Source organism: Myripristis murdjan, chromosome 24 (genome assembly GCF_902150065.1).
Source record: "Myripristis murdjan chromosome 24, fMyrMur1.1, whole genome shotgun sequence".
Classification (NCBI taxonomy): domain Eukaryota; kingdom Metazoa; phylum Chordata; class Actinopteri; order Holocentriformes; family Holocentridae; genus Myripristis; species Myripristis murdjan.
In genome coordinates, this window is record NC_044003.1 from 12,777,521 (window position 1) to 12,791,940 (window position 14,420).

Genomic DNA, 14,420 nt, shown 5'->3' on the forward strand with positions numbered 1-14,420 from the left:
AGCCGACCATTCCCTCATGTGAAATACTGGTTCATCATGCCCCTGTTCAATTACACTGACAAAGACCAGTGCTATTCCTGGATAACATCCCAGTGTACCAAGGCAAGGCCCCTCTGACAACTTTGCCTGCTGTCCAGTGACTCACCTTTGTTTGTCATAACTGTTGCCTGTGGCGCCTGTGGAAAAAAACAAATATATCAGACACAGTATTAAAACGAATATCAGTCAACTTTGAGTCCCGAAATAGCTCGGGAAAGTTTTATTGGACTTGACAAGACGTGAGGATGACCCACTTTCTGCTCCCTCTTTCTGTCTTTCCCTCTCCTCCCTTCTCCCTGTCTCGCTCCCACTGTATCTCAGCCTGTGGTCAGTCAGTCCACTTTCAGTGTGGCGCCGAGAAAGCTCTGTGAAATCAGAGCTCGCTTGGTTAAAATAAGATGAGGAGGAATGCTCTCGTCAGCAGTTGTGACACATATCCTACTGAGTCCATCCCAAGTGGATCGGGGGGTTGAAACACTTTGGGTTATGGTTGATAAAATACTGCAAAAGACAGCAACTGAAATGTCTAGGAACATTTGATTTTTTGGATATCCATTTTATCTGTGTTGTTAGGAATGGCCATCCTTTTTTTCCCCCCCAGGTGGTTATATGCGAGAATCTTGTTCTTTTAATTATCACTGCAGTGTCATCTCTGGTGTTAATCGATCATTGCTGTGGTGTTTCTGCACCTCCCATGAATCACTTGGCAAGCAGACCGCGTGTGGACAGTTCTGTGATGTCTTTTTCTTGCAGTCTCTGTCGATAATATGAGTTACGGGGGTTGTGGGTTTTTTCTTTGTCTGTTCAACCGCAGTGGCTATCACAGTTCACGCTAACTACCCAGATCAAACTGTTGCTACTTCTGTCAGAAATGTGAAGGCCATCATGATCTGCGCACCACAGGATTTTTTCTTCATTGTTGTGTCAAAATTTGTATCCAGTAATCAAATAATTGTGGTGCAATGTGTTTAATAGTTGACATTTATACTCGTCTGACAATTTCTTGTGGGATCAGTGGATGCTTCTGGTTTGAGTTAATAAGATCCTACATGTGATCTCGTTCATTATGAGGCAACTAGGCCAGTTACTTTTTTTAGGCCACTTTCTTTAATCTTGTCTTTTTTTTTTTTTTTTTAAATGTTGCTTTATCCTTTCAAAAGCAAGCCATATGAAACCAGTCTACAAAAACTTTAATGACTTGGTTATTGTCTTCACTGGCATGAAATTGAGATAAAGACATACCGACAAGGGAAAGATATTTCTGGGGAAACATATTTTAGCACATCGACCTGATGTCAGGTGCGTCCAACAGCAAATGTAAAAGCTTTCCTGCACTGGGCACAGGTTGAATTACTTGGGCTGTGTGTCTGTAGCTGATTGTTTCACTCATTGAAAGAGAATTGCAGAACAGACATATATGTATGAGAAAATGTCACATATTATTACTTTTGACGTGGAAGTCCATTTTTCTGAGGCGTACTCCAAGGAGTTGCTGTATGTACAATGAGGCAGACTTAAAACCAAGTTAGTTCTGGTGGAATTCAGTCCACGGCGTTTGCAAAGCACTTTTTGCTTTTCAACTCAGTCTTCTCCTGTTGTTTAAACAATACAAGCAGCTGCATTTTTATGATAATTGTTTAGGCAATAGTCGCTAAAAGGACGTGTGCAATAACCAGTGTTTTCCACTTTGATGGTTTGAATTTATTTTGCAGGAACCCCCTTTTTTTTCTTAATGATGCCGTCTACGTGTACTTGCATGTGTGCTTTATGATAATGTGCTTTTGGGATGGCTGCCTCTTTACAGAGAAGCCAAAGCGAGCAGTTTAAAAAGCACAACCTTAAATCCTTTCCTCTTTCTTTCTCAGGCCCTGGAAGATTTGGTTGCCAGGCAACCTTAGGGAAGAGTTTTCAATTAAGTCACTCAGAGTTACATGTGCTGCACTGTCCCTGGACCAAACCATCCTGCATAACACTGCACAGCGGGGCTTTCTCTCCTTTTTGCACTCTGAATGTCTCTGTCTGTTGCACCATCCCCCCGTGTGTGTGTGTGTGTGTGTGTGTAGGTGTATGAATGATCTTTGCGAAGCCCTGGAGCTTCTGAAGCATTCTGCATCATTTTGTATGTAGCTGTAGCTGCTCAAGCTGTGATTTAGCTCGATAGCTCTGCAGGCTATTTTGGTGGCCATGTGCGCGAAAACACACACTCGCACACACGTGCACAAATGATGAGTGATAGTGCCGTCCCAAGGGTGTTACACCTTTATGTGTGTTCCTATGAAAAACTGCCACCCCCTACCCCCGTCATGAGAATCATGGCTAAAATGAATGGATATAATCAGTAAGCTCACCCATTCAAACTCCCTAGGAAAGGGATGCTCGTTATTCTCTGTCTGTCTCTTGCCCACTCCATTTTTCTCTCTTTTTCAGCCTCTCGTTCTTCCGCCCCTCTCTGCCCGTTTTCTCTATTTTCTGCATATTTTATCGGAGTTGTCTATCTCTAACTGCATTCTCTCTCTTTTTCCGCGCTTCCTGCTGTTATTTTCCCCTCTGCTTTCATAATATCACCTCTACTCTGCTGATTCATTTTCTATGTATGTGAATCTCTCTCTCTCTCTCTCTCTCTCTCCCTCTCCCTCTCTCTCTCTCTTTCTTTCCCTGTCTCCTTCTCAGCCCCCGGCCTGTTATCATTTTATTCCTTCTCTGCAGCATTGCCGATGTTCAACTGTTTTTGTTTGTATTGACACTGTATATTTATTCATCTCAAACGGCTCAGAATTGTTCCTCTATCTGCTGTCAGGACACATTTCCTTTCTCTCCACCTCGTCACCTTTTCTGCATAGCCGAAATCACCTCGACAACTTGGGTCCACTGTTTCCAAATTCCTGGAACATGCATCTATCCAGCGTTGCTTTTGTTTGGTACAGGGTTACGAAGTGCCTCTTCCTAGGAAGCATATGCTCCTTTATCGTGCTCATTAGCAAATTAAATAAGGAGCGCATGTATGACTTGACAGGTCATGCTTAATGGTGCTTAATATTTTCTTAGGTGCTGTTAATTTTTGCAGTTTTGGAGCATGCAGTGGGCGCCTCCGGCCTCACCGTTGACCATTGTGGTATGTAAGTGTTGGACGCATCCTGAGGTGGTGAATTAATATATGTTTCTTATTTTTAAGGGAGGAATATATTTGTGAGGTCTGGAGCGAGTGTAAAAGGGTGGAGGCATGCAAAATGAGGACTTTAGTGGCTGTAGGCAATGAATTCAAGCTTTGCCGGTAGACCAGAGAAAGGTCACCGTGGAGAGTCCGTTTTCCCTGCGACCAGGGGGCTGATGTCATGACCTTTGGTGTGGTGAGGAGCAAATTACCTTCACACCCTGAGGCTCTTCTACTGGGCTGACGGAGAATCACAACAAAAAATATGTGCATATGCCTCAGACATATGCGTACACACCTGGACACGCAAACACACGCTCGTACATACACACACAATTAAGGTTGGATACTGTCTTGATTTAGTGATGCATTTCCTCGGCAGTACGTTCCTTGACAGAGAGCCTATCAGGTTTGGTCGCCCAGGTGTGGAGTGTTACTGTCAGCATGAGAGTGGAGCGGCCGTCATCCAGCTTCAGTTCCTCATCAACGAGGTAGGTTATGCATAACATGAAGAGTGGATAAAACAGTGAGTACGCTGCTTAAATACTCCAGCAAGGTCTTTATATTTACCAAGACCAGCACTGGCCTACAAACCTAAACCTGTACCCGAGTATTGAAACTAAGAAAATGATATTGATTATCCTCTGTGGGTACAAATTGGGCTATATATTATTTAATAACACTTAGTGGTATCATTGTGGCTGGTACTACATGAACGCTAAACCCTGTTCTTGGCATTTGACCCTTAAAACACACAAAAAATAGTTACTGACAGTTTTACACATAGCATCTTCTAAACTTTGGTGTTAAGCAAGGACCAGAATAGTTGAATTGTAGGCTATTTAGTCAACGACTGGGTATTTGAGTAGACTTGTTTTTTTTTCCCTCTGACATTCATATAATCTGTACTGTCTTATTGTTTGTGATGATACCTAATCCCACCAATGTTTCAAGGTGCATAAAGCTATTTTAAAGAAAGACATTTCTCCTAATTTAAGTAGAAGGTGGTTAATTTTTTATTATTATTATTATTATTATTAAAATGCTAAGAAACTTATTCATTCTTAGTCCTACCCATGCTGCAAACTATTTTAAATGCAGAACTTAAATGCATGACCTTTACACATCCTTACTAAGGAGAGACTCATTTATGAGCTGACACTCAGCAGAGAGATTTCAGGCCGTCCACCTCAGAAAACACTGTAACAACACGTTGCATGGGAGCCTCATCGTACAGCTTACAATTGTTTACGCCCCTCTGGCGAAAGTCACAGATGTGACAAGCAACAACTAAGCTGAGCCTCAGTGAGCTATTGCTCATCTAGAATAGGCAGGCCTGTCTGAATGCAGTCATGCTAAGTAGGGCAGTAAACTGACTTGTAGCTGGCTGTGGCTGGTTGATTTGAAGTCCAATGCCACCGACTAATTTACATGCCAAATTGTATTTTAGAACAATTAAACACTGTCCAAACAAACAGGCAGCACGGACAAATTTACCAGCCACAGTGAAGATTTAAAAGCGTTCATCTGGCTGGTGTTGATTTCTCGACGGGAGAATCTGCCTCTGCAGAATCCAAAACATCTCCTTCATATCCTCTCCTTTATGGAAATGACTAATAATATCTAATAATTGAATGTAATCTGCGTCACAGTATGCAAAAAGCAGCATGCCTAGCCTTGTGTGTGTGTGTGTGTGCGTGCGTGTGTGTGTATGTGTCTCTCTATCTGTCTGTCTGTGTATGTGTGTGTGTATGTGTGTCTGTGAATGTGACTCAGTAGCTCAAACAAATCCTTAGGGAGATGGAAAAGATTTTTACCGCCTCCTACATGCACACACACACACACACACACACACACACACACACACACGCCCATATCTTATGAATCATCATTGCTACCTGGGAGAGAGCTGCCTGCTTTGAAATCAGCCTCAGGTTCCAGTGAATTCAGCCCTGTATGGTGTGTGTATCTTATGTTCATACAGAATATCGACAGTCTGTAGATATGTGTGTGTGTGTTTGTGTGTGTGTGTGTGCGCGCACAGATGCATCTTTGTATTTCAGTGACCATGTTCAGTTAGAAGAAAATCACTTTTTTCTGTACCTCTCTCTGACATAGGTCTTTAACCATCAAGAGATACAACAACAATAATGTATTCCAGTGCCTATTCGCCATATTCACCTTGATGCCATATTTTGTCGTGAAGGTGATTAGGTGATTGAATTCAGTGTTAAAACTCTGCTATAAAAAGACTATTTCAAGGGGAGTGAATGAAAAGACAGTGATAATTTAAAAGCCCTTATTGAAAGACTTTCAATACGTTTAACTGTTGCAGTTTTCATGATATAAAATGAATGTAGGTGAATGGCTGCTCTGTGGATTGTTTTGCATTCACTCTAAAGCAATAAAACGATGTTAAGAAAACATAACTCAGCCATAGGAAACATTTCATTGCAGCTGCTGAGATGATTTCCAGCTGTGACTGTGATTAAGTCTTGAAATAATTTTTATAGTGGAATTTTAACACTGAAGTCTATTGCACCTAATCCTGTCTAATCCCCATCATGATATATGAAGCAGATTTATTATTAGTATTTTCTATTTACTGCTGAGTCTATGGAAACATTATGATGGAAGTGTATGATAGCTATTCCCATAGCCACATGTGTCATAAACTGTTTGGTTAATAACATTTGTGACACAGATTTGGTGCAAAATGTAGTCATTTTCGACCACTAGAGAATTAATAAAAATGCTCAAGAATCACTCCAAATTCCACATTAGGACACCAAGACCTTGAGGAACACCACAGAAAAATTCATGTTTTGTTGTTCAAAACTTTTGTCATCTGGATATTTCCATGAGAATCTGTGAATGGACTTTGAGCGTTATGTTATGGAAAGAAGCCCTCCTTCATTTTTAGTATACCGAGAAAACCATACATCCTCTAAATGTCCTTGGTCTCTTGTCGGTGTTTGTAAGGTTTCATGTGATTATCCTTGAGGTCACAAGAGGTCATTTTATACAGTAACATCGAGTTTCAAAAAATCGGCTCTGGGGATAATATTCAGTATCACTGCACTGTCTCAATAAATCCAAACTATTCCTTTAAGCTCCAGAAAAAGTGACTTTCTTCCAAGAGGTCATGGGTGTCATATCATCCATGTTACTGATAGAGTATCACAATTGGCAAGTAAGTCATACCGTCTTTTTTCAATAAACGGGAACTGTCCCTTTAACCCTTGAATGTAAACTGTAATGTGCCCTGTTGTGTGACAGGGAGCGCTGGTGAGCGCTCTGGCTGATGACAGTGTCCACCTGTGGAACCTGAGGCAAAAGAGACCAGCCATCCTCCACTCCCTCAAGTTCAGCAGAGAGAGGTAAGTGGCACACACAAGCCGTCGACCATCAGCTGAGTTGAATCTGCCTGTCGCTGTGAGCACTCCCACAACCCCCCTCCCCCTCCTCTTCACCACCACCACTACACACAAACACACACACACACACGCACACACACTCATAATGGTGCAACATGAACTGTGGTCTCATGTGCAGTAGCAATATTACAGTTTGCTGGCTGGGTGAAGTGTTAGTTTTCGCTGACTGCCGTTCCGCATGCAAACAGACAACATTTCATTTGGCAAATGTGTATGTGTGTGTGTGTGTGTGTGTGTGCCTGCAAGACTGCACGCAGGGCAAAAGAGGTGACAGATAGCCTGGATTCTCTCAGCCCTTCTCCTATCTCGGTTCTTTCCTCCCATGCATCATCCCCCCTCTCTTTCCCTCTTTCTTGGACTCTAACCCAAAACACATTATTTGGTTCACTTAACCCTCTTTGGTGCAGTGTCATCACTGGGGCACAGGTGTGAAACTACCCAAACACCTGAGTGTCACACGCCAGCAAGCTGTGACATACACAACACAAACACAGACAGCCAAATGCAAACACACTTAACACATACACTCTCACATAAACTCACTTTGAGATGGAGGATGGCGTGTGAAATTTAAACTTGATTCAGTATTAAAAGAGCCACAAATTCACTCCTCCATCGTAAAATAACGTGTCGTCAACAATGAGGCTGAAATCCAGAGAAGTCGAGACAGATGGTGTATTGGTGAATGACGCCAGCTATTTTAAAATATCCTATTGTTTTGCTCAATATCAGAGAAATCACACTTTTTGTGCCATTAGTAAATTAAATGTATCTAGTTGCCCATAATGCATTATCACCTCATCGCAAGGAGGGTGGTGTCCACTGTGTCCTCCAATCATGGACAGAGGGATTATCCATTGTCAGCTGGTGATCTATCACTGTGGAAAGTGGGAAGGGGTTAACCGTCAGAGCCGATGATTTGAAACATCACTGATGTCTGATGTGATGGACAGGTGGCCAGCAGCAGTTTTTAGGGCGGGATGTGTTCTTGCAAAGGCGGTTGACCGCCTGTGACATTTAGCAAGCGCTGCCATCCACTGCAACTTCCTCAAGACATGGCAGCGGAGAGGAGCGGAGCCGCTGCATCTCAAGAAACACCAAGATGCAGAGGAGATGCCGCAAAGTCACTGAAGCCATTGGGAGGGGAGAAGGACGAGAACGTGAAATGAGAGCCGTGGGAGCAAGTGGAGATCAAGGCTGATGAGGAAGAAGAGTGAGGAATTTGAGGATGAGAAGGAAGAAGGTGAAAAGGGAAGGAGAAAAAGGAACAGGTAACGAGGGGGCAGCTTGAGAAGTGGAATAAAGAGGACGCCTCCCACTCCTCACTCCCTTCTCAAAGCTCACTGAGGAATGTAGAGGAGAATGCAAGGTTTCAGTCCTCATCCATACATAATAAGAAAATGCAAATACTTAAGCCTCATGAGCCAGACAGCCTCACTAACCAATCTCGCATTAGACATCAGTCTGACTGCCTTGCCCCTTACAACAGTTTTACCTGAGGGCTTTGCTGTCTTGCATAATACAATTCGCTCCGCTGTGTGTATGCACATGCCAGCTGGAACTCACTCCGCAGAATATCAAAAAGTAAATACATTAAGACAATAAACTTTAAATAAATGCTATGTGCCGAGATGTTCAAGTGTGTGAAGAACGGGGTTGGCATTTTCATCGCTTTTGCACGGATACAGCGAGGCCAAGGCCAAGCAGGACAGCAGGAGACAGCGGGAGTTACACGCATGAGTCACAGCTGGGATGGTCCAACCAGTGAACACACCATTCATCTGCCCCGCTTGAGCAATGTACAGTGCATTATAGCATATGTGTACAAGGAGGTGAAATGTTCCTTTAAATAGACTGCACTTACATTATACTCATGCGCTTATCTTTCTTTAAAAACAAAGCTGATGGTCATGTAGCTCCCTATATTTTTCTATCTATCTAGCTGTCTCTCTCCCTCTCTCTCTTTCTGTAGCCCAGATATTAACATTGAATTTTAATTATTGTAGTGGAAATTCAATAGCAGGCCCCATGTTCATTTTTCGAAAGCAGATGTTTATCATCCCGCAGTGGCTCTCTAGCTTTTAAAAATTACATGAGTGCACATGTATTAATCAATAGCAACATCAACCTCAACAGCAAACATGGTTAACAGTTGTCGGCTGATCGTCTGTGGTAATATGATGCAAGAATGACCAGCGCCTGTGTGTTTTTGCTTTGTATCTCTGTGAAATCTGTGCAGCGCGGAGATAATAGATTCAACGGCAAAACTATTGATGTAGGTCCAGGAGTGGAGAGCTCAGCTCTGCTCCACAGCCTGTGTGTTCTCTCCAAGCTATTAATACGGCCACCAAGAGGAAGCAGGCCATGTTTTGTAGTCAATGCCGTGCAGTTCATTCCCTGTCCTTTTTGAACAAGGGGTAACACTGCCGTACTCCACAGCTGGCATTATCATAGCTGCCCTCAAGTCCAGTTTCCAAAGCTTATAAGGCCAACAGGGTTTTTGCTGTGCCCATCTTATTTCTTCTGTTCTGCTGTCTCCTCGGCTCCTAAAATATCCTCCGGCTCATAAGGAACAAACAAACAATTTCCTCTCATCTTGTTCCTATTTAGTTGAATAAAATGCAGATACTTTGTTGTTATCTGTATCGTGGCTTTGCGATATAGTGAGCAAATGTGAAACAACATGACAGGGTGTGGATGTCAAGGTGGTTACTAGCGGCCCGTGATTCAAAGTGTTGATCTCTGAAGTTGCAAAAGGTTACTGAGGGGAAGAAACGGAGTAGAGGGCTTTTTAGGACAGACACATCGCAGGATTGAAACAGACAGATCTGTAACATCTATAAAAGTCTTCGGTCACCCACTGCCACGCTCCGTCCCTCCTCCTTCTTTCCATCTACCATTGTTCCTTTTTCCCTCTCTGACTGTTTTTTAAAGCGTGGCTTCAACTTGTCAGGCTGGTGAGGAGAAGGCAGCCATTTCCTCTGTCAACAAAAGGGACCATCATCCAACAAGAACTGTCACAACAGCACCCTAACGGACCACAGTAGACTAAACAAAAACACACCAGCCAGGGACAAGCCGAATCAAACCTTCACATTTCAACTATGCCATAAAAACATCAGAAAACCAAGAGATTTTTTTTTTTAATAGGGTGATTTGTTTCTGTGTCAATATCACATCATAAAATTTCACAGCTTCCGTAATTGGTATCACTTGTTTTTGGTGCAGAGTGGAAACAGAGCATAACTCCAACATGGAATACATTATCACAGAATAGCATACTTAATATTGTACATTTCTATTATATACAACACATGGGGTCAAGGGAGATTCACCAAACACTGGCAACAGCATATTAGAAATGACAAACAGTAACTATAGGCCTATGTTTGTTAATTTAACAATTTTAATTGATCTAACATTGCTGAGAGAAGTTTTAATAAATCATGTCTATGATGAGTAAGGAGGAAGCCCTTATAAGTGAGTCATAGTGAATCATGGCATAGTGCGATTATCACAATGACAACAGTTAGTTACCAGTCCTGACATCCTCTCTAGAAACCAAAAAAAAAAAAAAAACCTGCTGTTGTTAAACTCAACTTGGAGACAAAGCAAAATAAAGTGCTTTCAGGAGAAAAATCAGATCAAACAGCAGACCAAAACAACTGTGTTCTTGTTTATTTATTTATTTATTTAATTATTTATTTATTCACTCAGCCACAAGGGACCTGCTCTCAACGGTGATCATGCATATTAGGGCTTTACAAGCTGCTGTAGGCGGTGAAGGGAAGAATTTTGATGAACATTTGAATGGCAACAGCTAACCCCCCCACCCGCACCCCCCTCGCCTCCCTCCTTCCACCCACATGCACACACACACACACAAGCAACGCAAATGCTGGCAACCATAAGAAAGACAAACACAAGAGGAGCAATGCTCTCAACTGCACAGTAAGTTATCACACCGCAAAGGTAGAGATAAAGGTGAAGGTTTAACCTGGCCAGTAAAAAATCCTTGAAGCCTTCTGCAGCTCTTGCCATCACTGAAAATCACCTCCAGTGTTTAGTCAAGTTTTGTCCCCCTTTTAATAGCATTCATTCCTCTTTATCCATCCTTCGTTTTTGCTTGTTTGGCTGTGTAAGGCGTCGTTAACAATTAAGAAACAGAAAATGTTTTCACACATTTCACTTACTTAATGATAACCTGTTGGTATATAATAGGAATTTCACCACCTGTGATAAAAATGTGTCGAAACATACTTGACAGGAGCTTTAACCGCAGTCTGTCATGCGCATCATTGTGAAAACATGATATTGCGAGTATAGATTTGTGGACAGTGGTTTAATACCAAGCGATGGCGTCTTGGGAGCGAGGAACAGGCGTGTTCTCCAAAAGCGTTTATTTATTTACACATTCTCGACATGGTGCATTTTCACTTCGCCCTATATAGGCAGTGGGACTTTCGGGACTGTATGTGGGCCACATTCCAACAGTCCAAACAGATCCCCCCTTGTCTCCTGTCCTTCTTTCCACTGACCAGAATGGGATTTGATGGGTGAAAGCAGTGTTGCAGAAAGCCCTCCAGCTTCAGCATCCATTCACATCAGATCATTGGTACTGGGGGAGAGGAGAGGAGGGAGCAGAGGAGGAGTTGAGACAGACTGGGCTTCAGCCAGAGAGCAGTGAGTCAGTCTGTGGGTTGGATTGAAGGGACAGAGGGAGTGGAAGAGAAATCCTGCCTAGTCATTCTGGCGTAGGAAGCTCTGCTCGCCTCCTAGCCACAGAGGAAGGCACTGCAGAGGTGTTTTTTACCGTCAATACAGGGTGATATGATGGGAGATAATGAGAGTGGGGGGGCCGAGGCACCACACACACGCATACACACTCGCCCACACACTCACAGACAAACAGGAAGACCTTCTCTCCCCTTGTTCTTGCTCACTGGTGATATTTTCCTGAAGATTTTTTATCAGAGCAGGAAAGCATGTACCCGCCCACTGGTTGTTTTCTGGATGTGTTTGGGTTTCAGCAGCTCCGCTCACTAGATTCCCCTCGCAGGATCCTGGTGAAAGCACATCAGATACGCCACTCAGCGTTGGGGCACCGGTATTTTAATAGCCGTGATCTCAGGTTTGATCAGCAGTCACGTCTTGTTGAAGTCACCTTGAGCAAAAACACTGAACCCCTACAGCGTCTGCTCATTACTTTGCCACTGTGGGTAGAAAGCGGTGCGAATCTTTGGCTTAGCAGAGATTTGATTTGATTGGCCATTCACTTCTCGGCAGGCTGATTTTAGAACACTTTTTTTTCTGTTCTGGAGCAATTCAATCCGATTTGAGTTTGTAAACCATAATTTGAGTTTACTCTTTGATTCAGATTTGATTAACCAACATTGTATATCTTTAAAGAAACAGCCCATTCTCATTCAACGGGTGTCAGATACTGCAGCTTGGTCATGCCCTTCTGGATCTGATACCAACGCAAAAGGCACTTGTTAGAAGCCACAGGCACCCTTTGACGACACTATGAGATGCGGGTGATGGTAACGTAGCATAAAGAGCAGGAAAGTCTGCAAAGGAAAGTGGTCGGGGTGGATGGTAGGTGTGTAAGCTAGAGACCCAAGTTCGATTTCCCTTTACAGCGAGACATTTCGTGTCCAATTTCTGTTTTGTTGCCTGAACCTAATCACGTTAAAAACTGACACGATATAAGCGAAAAAGCGTGATGTGTCTCATCTTGATGCCAAACAGTGCCTTTGGCATCAGTCACATTGGAATGAGAATGTGTTAAAAAAAATACAGTTCGTAGTATTTTACTCATTCTCCAGAGGATTTGGGGGCATTTTGTTTTTAAGAATCGTGGCGGATTTGATCCAAAACATTTCACAACCTTTTCAGAACGGTATTAGTTCAAGCTGAAGTGATTGGTTTTTTATCTATTTATTTCTTTTAACAAATTGATGCAGGTGAAAGAACAGAATTCATAATTGACTTGAGTTAATCTTTACACCCCTACTGCATAGTTAAATGACTAAATGATAACTTAAAAATAAATAAATAAATAAATGTTCTGCATTTGATTTCCCTTCCTTGTTTAGCCTTCAGCTTTGTAACTGTGAAACTAAATTAAAAACACAGTAAGCATGAGTTGATGTTGTTGGCCTGCATTGATTAAATAATGATCAAAGCCCAGACAGAGGGAGAGAGTGTGAAAACCCCAGAGATATATTTTGGAGTGAGAATACACGCGTGTGTTTGTATATGCACGCGTATGTGCGTGTGCATGTCAAGGGTGACTGTGTTCATACAGTCAGTCTACAATCAGTTTATATTCCTCTTAATTTAGACCCTGTAGGTAGATGGGGATGTCTGACCTATCTGATTAGCACAGACTCACTCTGTCTCTCTCTCTCCACTGCGGAGTCTTTCCAAATGCATATGTCATTGACTGCAATTAAATTAGTCTGTTCCTTTTTTCTCCCCGCTTCGTTTTTATTGTCATCTGTTAATGTCGTGATGAATGAAAATAGTTTGAGGCAACAGCAATGAACAGTTTGCCTAACATCTATAACCAACACTTCATAACTCTTTTGTTGCTTAATGCCCCTAAAGTTATCTGCAGTGACATTGTTCCAGCTTTCATTTATAAAAAAAAAAAAAAAAATCTATAAACTCCATTGCATTAACATAAATGTCCTATGTGCCATGGACCTTGTAGAACACAATATTGATACCAGATGCGGAGATGTCGCATCAAGTATACAATGAACATATTCGATTGGTACATTATAACAAACATGCTGCTTCAAGAAATGATCAGTCCTCTTATTATATCATGATATGAGGGCTGATGATAGCATATCATGCGATATTGAATATAGTGTATCATTATACTTCTGTGTGCTGGTTGTTTATTTTGTTGTTTTGCACAGGCTCACCCTCTTTTTCAAATTCATTAGTGCTGAATGCTAAGCTTAAAAAACAATAATATTGCAGTTATTTTGACACATACTACAGCATGATTCATAATTTTAGTTGGAATGATCATTTTTGTATCATAATGTTCTTTTTTACTGAAGAAAAAAAAAACTGTTAACATGATGATATGATTTTTGCTGGCATCTTTACCAAACAAACATGTTTTCTTATGGCATGGCACTATGATTCATAGGTTAAGACATCTCTGTAACACCACAGTGCTTCGTTTATAATGGTATCACACATTTTACTTACTGTCAAAACAACCGCAGCTCCTGCGATTTGGATTTTGCACTTGGGCATACTGCTGTTTTGATAGAACTATAACTGCTTGGCCTTAATATTCATATATTTTTCTTCACATATTCTCAAAGTCTTGAGATCGACAATTGTGTTATACCCATGATTTGCTGTATGCTTGTGAAGGTATTCTTTCATGGGTGCAATGACCAAGTCTCTCACCAGAATCTTGTCCATGTTGACCACTGAGCAGCTCAATTGGGACAGTAAGAGGTCAGTGCCTTGCTCAAGGGTGTTTTGACGGAAGTTGATGAGGGTAGGGAAAACATCTCTTCCCCCAACCAGATTTTCCCTGACAGATCAGATCAAGGGATTCAAACTGAAGATCTTCCAGCTAATTTCTCTGACCCTCAGGCAATGACCGCTCTATTTGGGTTGATGATCCTCTTAGATGATAACACGGCCTCAGACCAACATCCTTTTAAAATAATATACAAACAAATTAGACTCTGATTATATTACATTTGCCAGTGAGCAAACCTGCAGATGCATGACAAATGATGATTTCCTAAAGT

General features: G+C 42.0%; 1 protein-coding gene across 2 annotated transcripts in view; it reads left to right on the forward strand.

The window, feature by feature from the left end:
• stxbp5a (syntaxin binding protein 5a (tomosyn)) overlaps nucleotides 1-14,420 on the forward strand; it is a 107,590-nt gene that overhangs the window by 39,126 nt on the left and 54,044 nt on the right. For both annotated transcript variants that reach the window (XM_030047314.1, XM_030047313.1), the window contains 2 exons: nucleotides 3,600-3,681; nucleotides 6,470-6,570. In XM_030047314.1, the coding sequence (XP_029903174.1) occupies nucleotides 3,600-3,681; nucleotides 6,470-6,570 (183 nt within the window). The remainder of the gene's footprint in view (nucleotides 1-3,599; nucleotides 3,682-6,469; nucleotides 6,571-14,420) is intronic.